Below are 19,223 nucleotides of genomic sequence, written 5' to 3'. Positions count from 1 at the left end.
ACAAACAAAGCCATTGTCTTTGGACCTCAAGTAACAGCATATGTGGGAAGTCTGGTTAACCTGTGCACGAGTTTTGGCATATTTTATGTGACACATAATGTATTATCCCTTGTTAAATCTAGCTTCCTAACTCACTTTATTGTTTCAGATGCCTACAAGAAATATATCTTAGAGCTATCATCTAGCATGATCTGTAAAGGTGTTGAAGACGCTGTACATCAGGCAAGAGTGTGATTGTTCAACAGACATGTCACAGGGATGATGAACGATATCAATAAAAAAAAATAGAAGCTGCATGATTTGTTATTTCCTAATATACACAGCACAATAGGGTGCACAAATTATACGGGATCACAACGAGAGACTTGAACCTATTTGCATGTAGGACCCAACGTAGGTCCCACAATCAAATAGGATCCTGTTAATATGTAGGATCGCATTTGCATGTAGGTCCCCCAACCAAATAGGATCCTGTTTATATGTAGGATCGCATTTGCATGTAGGACCCACAATTAAACAGGATCCTATTTGTATGTAGGTTCCTTCATCATGTAGGACCTGGTGTCATAATACCATATGGAGTCAAGTAGGAATTTCCAATAGGGATCCCTCGTTTAGGGGGTTATCCATGTGAACCTTCATGACATCTTTCTCCCTGAAACGTTATGCTTTTATGTAGAATTGTGAAGCCACAAGCACTACACTATTTACAAATCAGAGTGCTTTTCTTTGCCATAGCCATAGCAGGTTCACATTCTTCTCCAACATTGCAAACAGCTATGGTGCATTTTAATCACTTTGGTGTGTCATAGACATCCGGTGGAGGTTGGCACACGGTTAGTGCTGTTCAAGAGGCAGACAGGCATCTGTTATATAATTAGAACCCCGGTTTTTAGGCACACACGCACAAGAGAAAAACACAGTTTTTGACACCAGTCTACACTCTAAATCAAGTAACGCATATGTAACGGTTAAGTACCGCTTGGCCAGGAGGTACATTTAAAAAAAATGTACCTCTTAAAATTAAGAGGTGCATGTGCCCTCTTTCCGTACGAGCACCTGGTCGCCCACTTGGATTCCCGGGATCCTTGCTGAGTGTCGCTTATCATATGACCTCTTCATAGACAGTCTGTAGTTTTGTTCCTGCTGAGGGGTGTGCCGTCTTTCTTGGAGCTGTATTTCCAGGTCAATGCCTAGGTGCTTGTCAGCAATGAGAATAGCGGGCTGCCCCGTGACCGTGAAGTGGGGAGAACATCCAAGAGCAGCACTTTGTGAACGGTTGTGATGGTGGACTGCTGCTTCGAGATAACACTTCCAACCTCCCGGAAATGCGTGGTATGCGGCTATGTACTGCTTAACATCTCTAATAGCACGTTCCGCCAGACCATTGGCAGCCGGATGGTACGGTGACGTGCACTTGAGGGTGATCCCTCGTTCTTCCGCCCACTGTTGTAGAAGATTGCTCTTAAACGCCAAGCCATTGTCAGACACGATGGTTTTGGTGTTCTTGAACATGGCCCTATTCATGAGAGCTATGATAGTGTGAGTGTTCTCATTTCCCACTCGTGTGGCTAATGTTCGTGTACACTCATCAACAGCTAGCAGGAAGGACTGAGTCCTGCTGTGAGTGTCCGACTTCTTCCTGATCTCCGCAAAATCCAAGTGGACGCCTTCAAACGGCATAGAGGAATGAGCAGGGAGCGTCAGGATGTCGGGCTGCGGCTGGAACTTGGCTGAAGCGCTGGTTGATTTTTCCATACGTCCTTGCAAACCCATCGTGGCCTCCGGAATGTGGGCAGTCGTGATAGAGCGAAAGCACTTTCGGTCGTAGTGTCGGTGGGACGAAGTATTTCCCGTTTCTTAGGTCGAGCTCTTCCAATCCCTCCCAGACCTTCAGTTCGGTGAGATGGTGACCGTTAGACAACCTTGATAAGCCGTCAGCATCCTGGAGCTGTTGACCTCGGCGATGCGTAACTTCATAGTCGTACTGTTGAAGCTCCAGTATCCATCTCGCTATCCGATTTTTCGGACGGGCTGTCCGCAGCAGGTGGGTAAGGGCGTCGTTGTCAGTCATGAGGAATGATTTTCTACCATCGAGGTAAGGCTGAAAGTATCGAAGACTTAGGAGGACCGCAAGGGTCTCTTTCTCGGTCACCGTGTAGTTTACTTCGGCGTCGCTGAACGTGTATCAATGGTATCCAATGGCATGTAACTGCTGGTTGCGACCAGCCGAGGTGTCGCGCTGGTAAAGGACTGCGCCAGTTACGTAGTGGGAAGCGTCAGTGTGTAATTCGAAGGGTAGTTCGAAGTCTGGCAAGGTCAAATACGGGGTCTGATGAAATCGCTGAAACTATGTGGTTGTAAGCATCCTCGCACTGGGGTGTCCAAACAAAAGGTACATGCTTCCGTGCTAAAGCTGTGAGGCACTTGGTCTATCTGGCGTAGTCTTTGATGTGAGCTCGAAAGTGACCGGCCAGTCCCAAGAACACGCGAAGCGAGTGTAGGTTGTGAGGCTTGGCCAATTGAGTGATTCGGGCGACAGATTCTGCTCTTGTTGTCTTTGTATATCCGTATACACTCTACCGAGGAAGATGACCCGATCTTTGAAGAACTCACTCTTTTTAAAGTTAACTTTGACAGACGCCTCCCTCAATGCATCCAAGACTTGTCGCAGGTGCTCAGTGTGGTCAGAGATGGATTTGGAGTACACCAAAACGTCGTCGATGTATACTTGACAGAACTTTCCCAGGAAAGGTTGCAAAACCTCAATTATCATTTTTTGAGAGCATCCAGGCGAATTTTTCCTTCCAAACGGTAATCTGTTGTACTCGTACAGCCCATACAAGGCAGTGAACGCTGTGTACTGTTTAGTTTCCTCCGTCAGCGGCACCGGAGAGAATCCCTTACACAAGTCGATGTGAGAAAAGCATGCTGACCCCCCAGTCTCCCTGATGTCGTCTATGCGTGGCATAGGGTAGGGGAATAGGTCAGTGTGGCTGTTGATCTTCCTGTAGTCTGTGCATAGCCGCAGAGACCCATCTTCCTTCGGCACAATAGTGATAGGTGACGCGAAAGCAGATGGAGAACGTCTGATGACACCGGCGCGCAACATGTTGTCAGTTTCCTGTGCAAGCCACTTTTGTTTTCTCTAGACATCGGGTAAGGCTTCTGCGGGTGTATCCCGTTTGAAACCATTAAAAATAATATTTTAAAAATAAACGCGTAAGTACCCACTGTTTAAAATATATATCCCAGAATATACGCCTAAAAATCAACGCACAAAAATAATCGCCGAGATATCCCCGTTTAAATAAAAACGCTAAGGAATCCACGGTTAGAAATATATCATTAAAAATCAATCGTTTCAGAATCCCCTCAAATCCACCCTACAGTTGCTAGAGTCATGTGGTACGGCAAAATCAAGGTGAACTGCAAGCAAGGGGCATAAACTAACCTCTCAGGTCCAAGCTAGCCTAAACTATCCCAAACTGGGTGTATCCCGTTTGAAACCATTAAAAATAATCTTTCAAAAATAAACGAAAATAAACGCGTAAGTACCCACTGTTAAAAATATATCTCCCAGAATATACGCTTAAAAATCAACGCACAAAAATAATCACCGAAATATCCCCGTTTAAATAAAAACGCTAAGGAATCCACTGTTAAGAATATATCGTTAAAAATAAATCGTTTCAGAATCCCCCAAACCCACCCTACAGTTGCTAGAGTCATGTGGTATGGCCCAAATCAAGGTGAACTGCAACATAGGGGCTTAAACTAACCTCACAGGACCAAACTAGCCTAAACTATCCCAAATTAACTGAAACCAAACTAAGCTAACCTAACATAACATGATCTAACCCGGTGCAAATTGCAATCAGTCCGCCTCCGTGCTAGATGGTGAGGGGATTTTGAAACAGTTTATTTTTAATGGTGGGTTATTGAACGGTGATCTCTAAGCGGGGATAGTAAGCGGTTTATTGTAGGAGATATATTTTTAGCCGTGTATTTTTTAAATGGTTTATTCTTGATGTTTTATTCTTATGCGGTTTATTCTTAATGGTGAATTTCAGTAACCTCCCTCTTCGCACACCACATCTGGGTGCAGTTGCTTTATGTCGTCCTTTTGGAGGACACGAAGTAGTGGACTAAGAATTCCTTGTGGTGGGTCAATGGCTACCTCATCATTCGAATAGAGGTTTAATTTCAGGGTCTTCATGTCAGGACGATAGAGTAAAAATTCGTATTGAACATCCGGCATGACCAGCGCATGTACTGTGATAGTTTTCCCCTGAAACATCAGCTCGACGTCCGTCCAAGCTTGATGAAAGGACACTCGACCGTCGTATCCCTGTACATACATGGGTTTGCCGATGCTGGCTCAAGCTGGATCTACCATGACGCTGTTGATCACAGAGATGGACGCTCCCGTGTCCACAAACGCCTTTGTAGGGTTGCCGTTTATGGTGACGTTGATGAATATCAAGTTTGTATGAACGAGATAGACAGTCTCCGTTGGTGTCGTCAGGTGGGACTATTCACCCTCTTTTAGTCGTTTAAATTCCCTTCGGGAATGTCAGACGTATTGATCGTCGTTGTATTTACTTGTCGCGCACCAGACACCGACTTCAACTGCGTTTTGTCGCCCATTTCGGAACGAGTCTGGCGTAGTTTCTCGAGTGGCGGGCTTGGAGATGACATGTCCGGAGGTCGAGGCTGAAAATGGCGAACCGTTATGTCCTTCATACAGTCGAGCAAGTCTTCGATTGTAGTTGGTGCTCTAACGAGCACTTGAGGTTCGACATCCTTGGGCAGACCATGGATGACTAGATTGATGATCGCAGTCTCTGGGAGACTCGGTTCCGCCACGTGCAGTAAGCGGCTTTCTTCATAGAAATAATCAAGGATGGAACCGGACTTGAATTTAAAGAAGATTGCTTTGTCCCAGTTCTCAATTGGGTTCTCCCGGAAGTACTTGAGGAAACTTTCTTTCCACGCCTTCCACGTGTCGCCGTTGCATTTCAGATGCAGGTCATACGCAGTTCATACTATTTTTTGGATAATCCCGGCAAGAAGAGGCGTATGTTCTTTATCTTATCGCTGTCGGTCAACCATCGGTTGTATTCACATGCATATTCATAGAACGTTACCCATGCGTCTGGGCTTGAGACTGAGTGTCAAAAACGTCGGGCCTGACCATTTTGCAACGTTGTTGTGGTGCCAACATAAGTGCAGTCAGAGCTTCCTGACATTTCATCAGCTGCTGCCCTTGAGCTTCTATTAAACGGAGAAGTGTGTCAGTTTCAGATAGCTGCGGGGTCTCATGAACGAGGCTTCCGACGTATTTCCGTAGTCCGTCACCTTCATATTGATCTTCACCAAACCGTCGGTAGACAAATATTGTGCTGTTTTCTTCGTTTTCGCTAGCACAAATGTTCGGAAAGCGTCGTTGCTTACCGCTTTCGGAAGGTCAATGGGTCTTCATCCGCTGGAGTACACCCTGTGAACGTCATCTGTACATTCGGGTCTATCTGAACTTGGAATTCCACACACATTTCGACTTTCGGCTGCGCCAATTGTGAGACTCTTGGGAGAACCGTTTATTCTGTCTGGTTCTCGAAGCAAAAAATGCTCTCCTCCTCTTCTTCTCTCTTGTCCTCTTCGTCCTCACCATTACAAGTAATAGTGAATGAAAAAAATAATAACACATACCGGTCTCATGTTCCACGCCACAGGTCGGACGGTTCATAACCAAAACGTTGGGCGCCAGCTGTGGGAAACCTTCCGGTTAACCCGCCACGGGGAACCACGCCCGTTCATCCGACCCGCGCAAGGAAGGCAAACACAAGTTCGAACAATTAACAAAGTTCGTACCTTCAAACTGCGCAAGCCAAGCCTTTCCCCGAAGAAGAAGAGCGACCCTCTCCGGTCCGCCAACACATCTTAAATACATTCTTCGGGTATCGGACCCCTAATTTACCGGCAAGCGACACACGCCACCAATCCAATCGCGACACCTGTCAACAACACCACAAAACAAATCCCACAGTGTCCCACTTCTTGTCCCTCGACATGGGGTTTCCATTCCTTTCGTTTTAAAGGTCGCTTTCATGAACTGGACAACAGCCAACGTGCTCTCAAGAAACAGAATAATGAAATAATGTCAGGGGTTCGAAACACAAACTTCATTGTAATGACGACGGGGATGACGACTGTGATGATGAAACCTGTCTCACAACTTCCCGCCCCCACCACCCTGGCGAATTTACGGGGAACGTTCTATGTAGGGCTTAAGGCGTGACACATGTGCAGGCTCAGTGGAGCGGCAACGACGGTGAAGTTGTGGGAAGTTCCAGAGGTTGAATAAGGTACGTGACGGGAGCGAGTCGCCGAATTACTTTGTAGGGGCCGACATAATGCAACAAAAACTTAGGACGCAGGCTAGACTTGCGTAGGGGAACCCACGGTAAAACAAGTTGTTCCGAATGGTACACTACGAGCGTGTGGGATTCTTCGTAGAGATTTTTGGCTGCAGCTTGGACGTCGAATGTCCAGCAACGGGCGATTTGTGGGCAATCTTCTGCTCGGCAAGTTACGTTCGCAAGGATGGGGTTGATAATGTCAGAAACATAAGGGAAAAGGGTGTCGATTGTATGCACCGGTTCACGTCTGTATAATAGGTAGAACGCGCTTAACCGCGTCGTGGACTGCGTGGCGGTATTATAGGCGAAAACAAGATAAGGAAGTAAGTCGTCCCAATTGTCTTGCCGAAGTGAGATGTAGAATGAGGTCATATCTGCTAGTCTGTGATTCGTTCGGTGAGCCAGTTTGTTCGTGGGTGATAAGGTGACGTCAAACGGTGAGAAACGGAGCAGCTGGAGGGGATCTCTTTAAGGATCTGGGCGACAAATTGGCAGCAGCTGTCCCTTACAAGGACTCTTGACGCCCCGTGCTCGAGAAATATTCTTTGAATAAAGAAGTTAGCAACCTCGGCCGCCGTAGCCGTTGGAAGAGCGGACGCTACAAAGTACCTGGTGGAGTGGTCGATAGCAGTTACAATCCGCGGTTGCCAGAAGCTGATAGGGGAAGTGGCCCAAAGAGGTCAATTCCGCAGCGGTGGAATGGATGTTCAAGGGGGGTAGTGGCTGAAGTGGACCGGAAGAAGTGGGATATTTTCGTTGTTGACAGAGCTGGCGCGACGGTACGTATTTCTGGACGGTTTTGTATAGGCACAGTTAGAAGGACTTTCGACGAATACGATCGTAGGCTTTGAAAAATGTCAAATCACCAGGTGTCGCATCATCATGAAGCGTATTTAGTATAGCGTGCCGGTGGTGGCGGAGATCGACTAACAAAAGTCGGGAGGCTTCAGGGGAATAGTTCGTTTTGTACAGTGCACTGTTACGAATGAACTTTTTTGTTTGTAACTCGTCCTTAAGTTTCTCGGAGGGTAAGGTTTGTGAGTCCAGGCGGAATAAGCACATAATATCTGCGCAAGAAAGTGGTGCGTCAGATATCCCGATTCCAAGCGAGCACCGGGATAGGGCATCAGCATCCTAGTGTTTCCGTCCGGATTTTATCGAACGGTGAAGTGAAATGCTTGAAGTCGTAGAGCCCGGCGCCTTAGACGACCAGAATTATCCTTGAACGATGCAAGCCAACATAACGCGTGATGATCGGATATGACTGAGAAGTGCCGGCGATAGAGGTAGGGGCGAAATTTCTAAGTAGTAAAAGTAACTGATAAGCACTCCTTTTCAGTTGCGGAATAATTCTTCGCAGCTTTCGTCAACGTGCGGCTAGTACACGCAGTGACGTGCTCCATTGGTGCATCAGGAGGTCTGGAGGTCATCAGGAGGTCATCAGGAGGTGGAGGTCATCAGGAGGTGCAAAAGCAGTGCCCAGTCCTGTGCCTCTAGCATTTCATTTCATTTCATTTTATCGCACCTGAAGGTGCCCTAAGGGACATTATATCATGGGGAGGGCATGGAATAACAACGAAATCCAACAAGAAGAAAAGACACACACATACACACACATAAATGGGATGAGCACTTCTGAGTAAGAAGCGTACACAGTCAAAATATAAAAACATACATGTACAGTCAAACTGAAATGCGTACAATCAAACTGAAAAAAAAAACTCTGTAATGGCAGCTTGAAAGTGAGGTCTAGAACTGATGGATACAATGTGAGAAGGTAGCTGATTCCAGTCTTTGATGGTTTTCGGTAAGTAAAAGGAAAGAAAGGTGGTAGTTTTGCAATGATAACATCCAACCTTAAGTAGATGATCTGTTCGGCGGGAGATGTAGTCAGGTGCAGGTAGAAGGGATGACTTAAGTAGGTGATTAGAATAGTATATTTTATGGAACAACGACAGCCGGGAAATCTGATGCCTTTTAGACAAAAGTGGAGGTCCTACAGAAGAGTTGAGGGATGAGACACTCGTGAAGCGAGAATAATTAGTGCAAATGAAGCGGCCAGCCCTATTTTGAATGCCTTCGATGGAGGTAACAAGAGAGGATAGGTGCGGGTCCCAGATTAGAGACGCGTATTCCAGCCGTGGACGTACAAGCGTAGTGTAGGCCAGGCGCTTTAATTTGGGCGGAGCCAGAGAAAGGGAACGACGCGAAAGGTCTAGAGAGCGATTGGCGTCCAATATTATCTTGTTGAATAGTTGAAAATAATAGCATCTGGGTGCAGTTCTGTTGGAACTGACGGAGAGAATTGCCGGAGCATGGGAGCGGATGTCAGGGCTGCTTTAAGGCACTCATACGACACTTCAGATTAGGGATCCCATTCGAAGTTCTTGTCCCGGGAAAAGCATATCCCTCAATAAAGAGTCTGAAGGATGACGATAACCCTAGGAAACTTCGAAACTCTTTGATACAGGCTGACTTTGGAAAATTTGCGACGGCTTTCAGTTTTTCCGGGTCTGGAGATATTCCTGTAGCGGATATAATTTGGCCAAGCATTTTAATTTGCTCAAAGCCAAAGTGACATTTTTTTTTTCCTATTCAACTGTACGTCTGCCCTCTCGAACGCTGTGAACACCGATTTCAGGCGACACAGGTGATCTTGAAAGGTAGCGTAAAAGAAAACTACATCATCCAGGTAGCATAAGCACGTCTTCCACAGAAGCCCTCTCAGTACGGTGCCCATCATCCGCTCCAACGTGTGCGGGGGCGTTGTAAAGGCCGAACGGCATGACATTAAATTCGAAGAGCTCATCTGGGATTACAAAAGCATTCTTGGATTTGTTACCTTCAGCCATCGGTACCCGTCAATATCCGGAACGGAGATCAAGAAATGAGAAGTACTCAGCGCCCTGCATGGCGTCCAGAGCGTCTGTCAAGAAAGCGCGACCATGTGTTGTGGGAACTTAGGTTTCCACAACTGGCGCCCAACGTTTGGGGTTCGAGCTCGTTCGTCCCGTGGCGGGGAACACGCGGCACTGTGAGTTTGTGTAGTTAGTAATTCTTCTAGTTTACAGTTTTTGCTCTTAGTTTTTTTGCTGTGTGTTCTTGCGTGTGTTTGTTTGTCTTTGAGTTTTTCAGCTCCCACCCGGTGGACGAGCCCTCGGAGCTGATGGCTGACAAGGCGAAGGTGCCCACGCCGCAGTCAGACGCCATCGCAACGGCAGAACTCCTGTCACGCATGACGGAGTTGTGCTCGTTGGTGGTTCAACGCCTGGATGCCGGGTCGGTTTCGCCGCCGCAGGCAGAAGCGCCTCTACGACTCAACTTACCGGTGCCTACCTTCTCAGGTTACACCGACAAGAAGTCTGTCGCCGACTTCCTGGATGACCTCACCGCCTATCAGACGGGTATGGGAATTTCGGATGAAGTCCTAATCCAACGCATCCTGCAGGTTGCCTTGGTCGGAGACGCCGCCCGCTGGCTCCGGTTGCAATCGCAGTTTACGTCCTTTCAGGACTTCCAGGAGCGGTTCAAAAACGAATTTCTTCCCCCGGATTACGAATACCGTGTCTTAGAGGAATTGCATAAGCGTACTCAACACCCTGAGGAAAGCTTATCTGAATTCGTTCGGGCATTGCAGGATCTGTACAGCAGAGCGGATCCCACTGCTACGGAAGAGCAGCGCATCGCACGGGCGATCCGTCAGTGCCACCCGCGCTTTCGGCCCTACTTAAGAGCCCATCGCATTAAACCCCTTGAGGCGTTGGCCCAGGAGGCTCGTTCAATACAAGGCGACCTCCTGGCAGAGCTTCAATTCCGGCCCCCTCCGCCCCCGGAGCTAGCGTTGGAACCGCGCTGCGCGTGGTCAGGAGGAGCCGCCTCGGTCGAACGCCTGCATGCAACAGGTTTGGGTGACAACCCCCGTAATTCATACAATGCGGAGTCATCCCACCGAGCCCTAGATCCGTTCCTCTATGACCAGAGGACGATCCCCGCGGGAACGAGCCTGGACAGACCCGTCCCGCCCCGAAGTCGCGGTCAACCTGGCCTTTCAGCTAGCAATACCCCACGGCAGCGGGAGCGGCATCATCCTGCGCCCCCGCAGCCACGAGCGCCCAACGGCTGTTGGAATTGCGGCAGCCCTGACCATTTTCGTCGGGAATGCCCGCGACAAATACCGAACACCCGTAATGTGCCATCGAGAAACGGTCGCAGCCGGCGTCCATGAATGCTCCCTCAGCGACGTCGGCAAGTTGCGAAGGAAGCGAGCAGACGGTTACTATTCGTGGCCTTGATCAGTAAAAAACTAGCTTTGCAAGCGGTAAGATAACGCAATGAGATCCTTTGGCTCCTCTTGCTTTTTCTGTCCGCGATTACATCGAGGATAAGGAACCAAACATCGCCGTTCGAATTTTAGGCAAAGATTACATCGCCCTTATCGACACGGGAGCTACGCTTTCCCTTATCGGGGATAGTGTTTACGAGCATTGCATATCACGGCACGTGGAATTGCAATCCACAGATGTCACTCTTCGTCTTGCTTCCAATGACGCCGTTCCAGCACAGGCTGCAGTTGTGCTCTGGGTACGTTTGGATGGGAGACGACGAAAGCAGCGCTTCGTGCACCTTCCTGGCCTGGCAGTTCCTGTTATCCTAGGCAGAGACTTCATCATCCGGCAGAAGTTGGTGCTGGACCTGCCCAATAGAGGATACGTGTACCACGGCTCGTCGGGAATTTTCCGCTTCGCCGCAGCACGGGAACACTGCACAGCACAGCAAGCTGTGGCAGCGTCCGTTGAAACGTCTGGGCTGCCGACTGTCTTGGGGTCATTCCATGGTCCCGAGGAGCAACGCCGTCAGCTTGAACAAGTACTGCGGCAGTTTGACGGAATCTTTACCGAAAACCGGGTAAGTCGTCTGTGTTACAGCATAGCATAGACACCGGTGACGCTAGGCCCTGGCGTTGTAATCCCAGACCATTGAGTGTGCACAAGCGTGCTTTATTAGACGCTGCTCTTAACGAAATGCTCCAAACCGGTGCAGTTCAAAGGTCCCAGAGTCCTTCGGCATTTCCTGTTGTTCTGGCTCCGAAACGAGATGGTACGGCTAGGTTATGCATCGACTATCGTCGACTTAACGCAGTAACTGTAAGGGACTCTTACCCCTTCCCGTCCATTAAGTCAATCTTGTATTCCCTGGGCAATGCAACTGTGTTTTCAACGCTTGACTGTAGTAGAGGATTTTTGCAAATCCAAGTTGCCCCGGAGGATGTCCCAAAAACAGCCTTTACGTGTCATAGAGGTTTGTTTGAATTTGTACGAATGCCTTTCGGACTGTCCAATTCACCTGCCAGTTTCCAGCGGTTGATGGATACAGTGTTGGGAGATGCGAAGTACAATTTCGCAATGGCATACATGGATGATGTCGTAGTGTTTTCTAGAAATTTTCAGGAACACTTGGAACACCTGTCAATCGTCCTTGCAAGGATGAACGAAGCGGGCATAACGATCAACCCCCGCAAGGTGCAGCTGGCATCGTCTAGGATCAGGCTTCTCGGCTTTGTGGTGGACGGAGGAACCATCCGTCCTAACGATGACAAGCTACAGGCGATCACGGACTTTCCGGTTCCCGGTAACGTCAAAGCCTTGCAGCGCTTCCTAGGTATGGTTGGTTTTTACAGACAATTCATTCCTAATTGTGCCGAGCTAGCGCAGCCGCTTAACCAGTTGTTGCGCAAGGACACGCGCTGGAATTGGGGAGAAGAGCAGGAACGATCATTTCGAGCTCTATCACAAGCTATCGCTGATACGGCTAGGCTTTATCTGCCCGACCTCAGCAAACCATTTGTTGTGCAAACAGATGCAAGCGATTATGGTGTTGGCGCAGTTCTCTTGCAGGAGCATGACGCTACTCTTTGTCCAGTGGCTTTTGCAAGTCGCACGCTGAATCCGGCAGAACGGAACTACTCCGTGACGGAAAAGGAGTGCTTGGCGATCATATTCGCTTTCAGGAAGTTCGACCTTTACCTGGACGGCAGTACCTGCACTGTCCAGACTGACCACCAAGCACTTTCTTGGCTGCAGCGGCTCCATAACCCGTCTGGTCGACTTGCCAGGTGGGCCCTGACGCTACAAGGCTACTCCTTCAACGTGGAGTACAGGCGGGGCTCGACGAACGTGGTAGCAGACGCGCTTTCCCGTGCGCCTCTACCGGAGGGAGGAGAGGAAGGCACCGAGGCGCCTTCCCAGGTCCTGGCAGCAGCACAGGTGGCACGAGACGTATCTTCGTCTTGGGGCACGGTAGTGAGCAGAGAGCAGCTCCTAGACGCTCAGAGAGCGGACGGCCTTTGTCAGCGGGTGTCGCAGTGGATAGCTGAGCAAGACTCGGCGGACACCGGAACGACTGACGGACGGCACGACTCCTATCTGCTGGGCGAGGATGGCATCCGGTTCAGATACATACCCCAGGCGGATGAGGACGACGGCTCATCCCCGTTCAGAGTCGTGGTGCCACGGAAGTTGCGTAAGTCTTTCATACGTTACTTTCATGACTCGGCCTTGGCAGGTGACAGCAGCGGCAGGAAAACTTGTGAAAAGTTGTGTCGTGTTGCGACATGGCCAGGAATGAGGCAGGATGTAACAAAGTATGTTCGTACTTGTCCCGTATGCCAGAGAGCAAAACCTCGTGGTGGTTTACCCCCTGGACGCTTACAGCCTGTTCAGAGCAATAGACCCTGGCAGATAGTTGCTTGTGGTGTGATGGGACCATTTCCCCGTAGTCCTAGAGGTAACCAGTATTTGTTCGTGGTTACTGATCATTTCACGAAATGGGTTGAGCTGTTTCCTATCAGGACGCTGACTTCCCAGAGAGTGTGGGAAAAACTACTCGACACCTTTTGTCGGTTCGGGTTTCCCGCACAGCTGATCACCGACAACGCAACCTACTTTACAAGTAAGGTGTTCTCAGATTCTTGCGCTGTCTTAGGCATTCAGCATAAGAAGACTTCCCCGTATCACCCTCAGGCTAACATTACCGAACGTGTTAATCGGAACCTGAAAATGATGTTGGTTGCTTTTACTAGCCAGCACCACCGTGATTGGGATCTTCGCCTGGCTGAACTGGCGTTCGCTACACGGACGACGGTTAACAGATCTACAGGCTTCACCCCGGCGTTCCTGAACTTGGGACGAGAGGCCCCTTTTCCTGTGGAGAATGCTCTGGGCCTCCGGGATGGTGCTACCTGGCTTCCTTATTCAAGGTTTGCTGAGGACCTCCGGAGTCGACTGGACGATGCAGCCCGGACGGCTCGGGAGAACCTGGACGTCGCAAGGTTGAACCAGGCTCGCCAGTACAACCGTGGACGTCGGAACCTCACCTACAGCGTCGGTGACCTCGTCCTTCGACGGACTCACCCGCTAAGTGATGCGTCACGAGGCTTTGCAGCTTCACTCGCGGATAGGTGGGATGGCCCCTTCGAGGTAAGTGCGTGCTCCTCGGGCCCCACGTTGGGCGCCAGTTGTGGAAACCTAAGTTCCCACAACCTCGGGGCGTCAGCCCGTCCGTTCCTTCGCGGCGACGCAGCGGTGCCAGGACGGTGGTTGCTAACGGCCTGCCAGTGGCGTGGGCTTCTCGTTCCCGCTGGAGCGGTCAGCCGCGCCCTCTTCGCGGAGATGATCCGTCCCGTACCCCAGTCCCCTTCAAGGGTCTTACCCTAGGCGAGAGGCACCCGGCAGACCCCTTCAACCTTTGACAAATGAAGAACGCAGGATGCTGTGCCCGGTGTGCCATGTCCCAGAGATACACCGGGCCACCCACCGTAAAGGATCCCTGCACCAGTCCCGCCTTGATGCGGCCCGTACCTCTTCGGACGTCACCACCGCCCTGGCCACGCTGCGTCGCCTCCACCAGAACTACTCGCAGAAGCAAGGCCTCCTCCACCCCAGACAGCAGCCCCGCAGTCACCATTCGACGAGGCAGTCCTAGAACTGACGGACGACCTGATAACCCTCTAGGGGGAGGGGAAGTGTCGGATCAAGCGTCCGGATACCCTCCGACAGAGGGCGCGCTGGGCATCCGACGAAGGCGACGGGGGCGTAACCGGATGAGATAAAAGTGGGGGGTTCGTTATCTCGGGGGCCTCTTTTTGGTTTGGATTGCCTGCTGCCGGGAGGCTTTGTTCCGAACGGAGAATAAACCTGGTATGTTTGCTTGAATCTGCTGTTGTGCTGCTTGTTCCTTCGCGCACGGAACGGACGGGCTGACGCCCCGAGGTTGTGGGAACTTAGGTTTCCACAGTGTGTAGTACGACCTCCACGCACCGCAGCTACGGGTTTCCCCTTGGAGGAGGAGACGTTAAACGTGTGAAACACGTAGGGCTGCGTGAAACCGATCTTCGGTTATGACCATGCGATCTTGAGCGGTGTCGGGTACCAGAATATTCGCTATTTGGTCGGAATGCGCCACTTGGAGCTTCGCGATGCGAAGTAGGGTAATAGTAGAGATCTTGGACGTAACCCACCGGGCGATCTTAATACCGTTCATCACGATATGGCTGCGTAAACTGGACAAGAGACGTCCCAGCCCAAAATTCGTCCCTTTGACGCTTTCGGCACACTGGAATGGTGTGACCCGGAATCCCGTAATAATAGCAAGCAAAACCACACGGTGGTTGGGAAAGGGTGAAACTAGCGTGGTTGGGTTGTGCCGGTTGCATTATATTTGGTGCCCGCGACAAAGCCGCAACGGACGGTCTTGGTGATCAACCAGGGCCAGGCCTCTCTAGAGAGTTTTCTGCTAGCTGCTTCGGCAACACTGGCGAGAGCAGAGGAGGCACAGTAAGCTGGCTTCGCCGCCGCGAAAATAATGTCGCCGCTGGCATTTCCCGCCAAATTCCGGCTACTTACTTTTCATTGGCTCCGGTCCCCCACGTGACCTTTCTCGATCATGATTGGTTCAGGGTCATTTAACCGGTGGAATCGCTCGCGTTCGTTTCCTCCGAGGCCCCGACCCGTCTGACCGTTGTGCGGCTGGCGTCTATGTGGGCAGACGGGGATTTCGTTTCATAGTTTTCGAAAATGTTCGAGAGATAGACTATCGCCGGAATGAAAGGTAAGCAGACAAACGTATGATGCATGTCAGTGGTCAGGCGTTTAATACTGCCGCCTAACAGTGTGCATGACTGGGGTACGCCTTGTCCCGTATTACATCACTCTCTGCCGGTTATCAGTCATGACCTGGTTGATGTGCTATTCTGTATGGCGTTACTATTTGAATTTTGTTCCGCTCTTTGAATGTGTCTGATGATGTCATCGTTGTCAGCCCTCGAAATCTGACGGCGCCCGAACGTGTTCTTCACTCTCCAATCGTTCCAACTCACGAAGCATTCCAGTTTCGTGGAGTAATAATCGTGTCCAGAAACAGCACAACACGCGTATAATCACGTTGACGCACGAATAAACTCGCGAACATATTTCTACAAATTGTTCTGTCGATTGACACCACCGAAGCAAGGAACACAAAAGGACGCCGTGCCGGTCGATATGTGCTATTTCGAAACCGTGCTGACACGGCCGCCGGGACACTTGACGAACATGCGCGCTACAAAATGCCATTTTAAAACATTGACGACCAATCGGAGCGTGCACACAGTCTCAGTCAGTGAGCTTGCAACGTTGTAAATGGGCGCAGTGGTAAGTATTCTACAGCCGTACCCTCGGGTACCTGAGGAGGACTGGCCCCGCCACACTACATTCACGCGCGCGGAGCAATAATTGTGTGGGGGAAGGGCCAAGTGTATGTATGATGTTGTCACTGACTATAGTTGTCGATTTTATTTGCAGTCAAAAGCACAGTAGTCCGCCGTAGAGTGGACGAACACTTCCTCACAAGAACCGGACACTACCATTGTGTGATCGATGTACTCAGCAAGGGCGGTCAATATTTTGTGTCTGCATGGCGCTGAAAAGTGGATTATTGACTCCAAAAAGCACTCCGCTTGCTTGCCTAGGCAAAAATCTGGAGCGGGATCTCTTCAAAGTGGTTTATTGGACAGGTCCCACTTGGAATGTTGGAACGACAGATTCTTCTCTGTAGTTTGTTTCTACTCTGCAGTTATACCCAAAAGGTAAAACTGGTTCGACTAGAAATGTGGTTGCAATGCAGATCTACCGAAATGGGTAGAAAATCAGACCTTTTTTTCTTAGAGTGTACTAGCTACAAACTAAACCGTAATGTACGAGCCTATTCCGAGTGTTTTATTCGAGCAACTAAGTCCGTGCTTTTCTCGTAACTACAAAGGTTGCAGTTTGCAGAACTCGAACACCTCTACACCCTTTTCGTGCACCCTCACCCAAATTAAATACGTCCATGCGGTCTGGGCGAGTACACCAAATTGTCGCCCGTATCAGTAACTAAGTGAAGACTCTTTAGAAGAACCTCACTCGTTTCAATTGAGCATCATTACATGAATGTCTGAACGGAAACATCCGCGAGGTTCACACTCAGTTGGTCAATCGGACACTTTGAATATGTTCTTACACGGAGAGCACTGAGGTAAATATTGTCGTTATTGAAAATGGACTGTAGGGAAAGTGCAGTTCCAAATTAAATACAAGTTACACAAACACTCGATATAAAATTTAGGCCGCTTCCACACGTTAGAGGCGCGGTATGTCATTGTGTATTTCTATTGGAATCGTTATGTAGTGGCAAAGGGCCCACTTGATTCTGTGTCGTATAAGATTATTGCTCTGCCGTTGAAATAGTAATTTACAACACTCACCTACTTTCTGGGTGGTCAGGGACACCCCTGATCCAGCCTTCGTCTGTGAACGCCTGCATTGCGCGCTGGACTGCGGGCACGGAAGAACTTGTCCAACGGAAAATTAGACAAAGAGAAAAGCCACCCAGGACAGCGTGAATATAGGTTACGGGAAATATCCTGCCTGGATATGCTACGGAATAGTCTTATCAGTAAGGCAGTACAGCGAGTGCATTATTGCTCATTTTCCACGGCCCTGTCGCAGAGCGAGAGCATGAGCTCAGATGTCTTTAGTATCCTCTCAACCGGGATTACTATACCTTTGCACCCTCCCCCTTCTTTCATTCCCCTTTCACAAAGGAGTGAAACTTGCCGCCTTGTCTTGGCGGGCAGGCCTCGCTCCTCTGCTTCGGAACATCATACTACCGCCACCAACAACATCATATCTCCTGTCACCACTGAACTGTTGCAAGTGACCGTTTAGTTGTTGACGTTTCGTGACACTGTGCCGGCATGCACGCAAATATGTACGTGGTAAACCCGATGGACTCTCGAAAACTCTCGTTAATTCAAAACGCTGGATGTGAGAGTACCATCTGTTTCTTTGTTTCAGTACTCGTAAATACAGTTTCGCTAGCACCGTCGGTATCGCCATCGTCCCTGCATCCTGCCTGATTCTGACACAAAACTACACTGTCCATAAAGTTTACTTATTCTCATTCAATCTGTTCATTCAAACAATAGCGCTACGGATGACCAGTTTGGGTGAAAACTTATTCCCAAGTGCGTGCCAAAGGAACAACTACATCAACGACATGTATACTCTCCGCGATATAAACAAGCATGCATCAGGCACAAAAGGCGGGAAAAAAATCCAAACAAGCGCTACATCCAATACGACAGCTCACTTTCGTTCGCCCCAACGCATGACAACGGACTCCGATGTAACTGAAATGGGCAGGCCCAAACATCATTTCCCAGCAGGAGGCAAGCGAGCTGGTGTGAAATCAATGAAGGCAGCGACCAGGGAACGCAGGAGGTAGAGCGCAAGAGAAGATAAGACCATCCTCCGACGTTGCCCTGACCATTTCCCAGTCTGGTCTGGCTTTGGTCATGTGAGGCAAGGGGTCGGATCAGATTGACGGTCCTCGAGTGACATGGCGGGGCACGGGCCGAAGTTCCAGAAAGGAAGTGTTCGGGTCACCAAATGTTGGACTCAGGCAAGAGACAACCGCTTAGTTTGGTGGCAGGAGCCCAACTGATTTTATTCTACGCGGGTTATGTCGCACGTGAAACTGGATGACGATGGTGGCAGCGCTGGGGCTGCTACAGTATCACTCCCCGATGCTGCTCTAATCATTTCCCGGCCTGGTCTGATCTTGGTCATGTGACCAAGAAAATCGCATCGCTCCCAAATAATCTCCAATACAATCTGGTATACTGCGTTGTTTTTCTTTCAAAGGTACTTCGGGTATGCATATGTTCTTAATAATGAGGTTCTTGTAATTCGGTTCCGTCCTAGTAACTGTAAGGCAATTTGGGTATTCATAACAGACGTTTTCATAGCAAGAAAGCCAATGTATAAGAAAAGGTATCTTCTTGACACATTATTATTTTTCACAGTTCTCTTCAAGACAAAAGTACAAGTCGCAGTATATGTGACATACTGGTTCTGGGGTTATATGTATATTACACTTCTGTTAGCAAAAATGCCAAAATATTTTCTTTTATTCTCTTAAAGGTACCCACTACAAGATATATGAGATGTCCCATACGGATTCTCAATGTGTTCTCATCAATTATCAACTTGACACGAAAGCTACGTGCACGTCGGTGATACGTGCACTGCGCGTCTGACTCCCTCGTTGTTACTCTGGGAACTTGCACTTTCTGCTTTGGTCGTACATTGGGGACTCAGGTGTCGCTCATCTTAAAGGGACTATGAAATGATTCTTTTCTTGTGTTCATCAGAAAAAAAAAAGAAGAAACCCTGTTTCTGAGTCTAGAACCAAAATGTTAGCTTCGTCATGCGAAGAGTATTCTCA

The 19,223-nt window shown here is 49.3% G+C and overlaps 1 protein-coding gene across 1 annotated transcript; it reads right to left on the bottom strand.

Annotated features, from left to right (window-relative positions):
• Positions 1–1,023: 1,023 nt before the first annotated feature.
• On the bottom strand, positions 1,024–1,776 carry LOC135384406 (uncharacterized protein K02A2.6-like). Its single transcript, XM_064613608.1, has one exon. The coding sequence runs from the start codon at positions 1,774–1,776 to the stop codon at positions 1,024–1,026; it is 753 nt and encodes a 250-aa protein (XP_064469678.1).
• Between the last annotated feature and the right edge of the window lie 17,447 nt (positions 1,777–19,223).

The sequence above is a fragment of the Ornithodoros turicata genome, chromosome 2, assembly GCF_037126465.1.
Source record: "Ornithodoros turicata isolate Travis chromosome 2, ASM3712646v1, whole genome shotgun sequence".
NCBI lineage: Eukaryota > Metazoa > Arthropoda > Arachnida > Ixodida > Argasidae > Ornithodoros > Ornithodoros turicata.
The sequence above is the reverse complement of the archived record's forward strand: the minus strand, read 5'-3'. Positions and strand labels throughout refer to the sequence as shown.

What these genes read in the sequence shown, in the direction of transcription:
- LOC135384406 (XM_064613608.1), bottom strand. Translation starts at nt 1,776, where the DNA reads ATGGGTTTGCAAGGACGTATGGAAAAATCAACCAGCGCTTCAGCCAAG.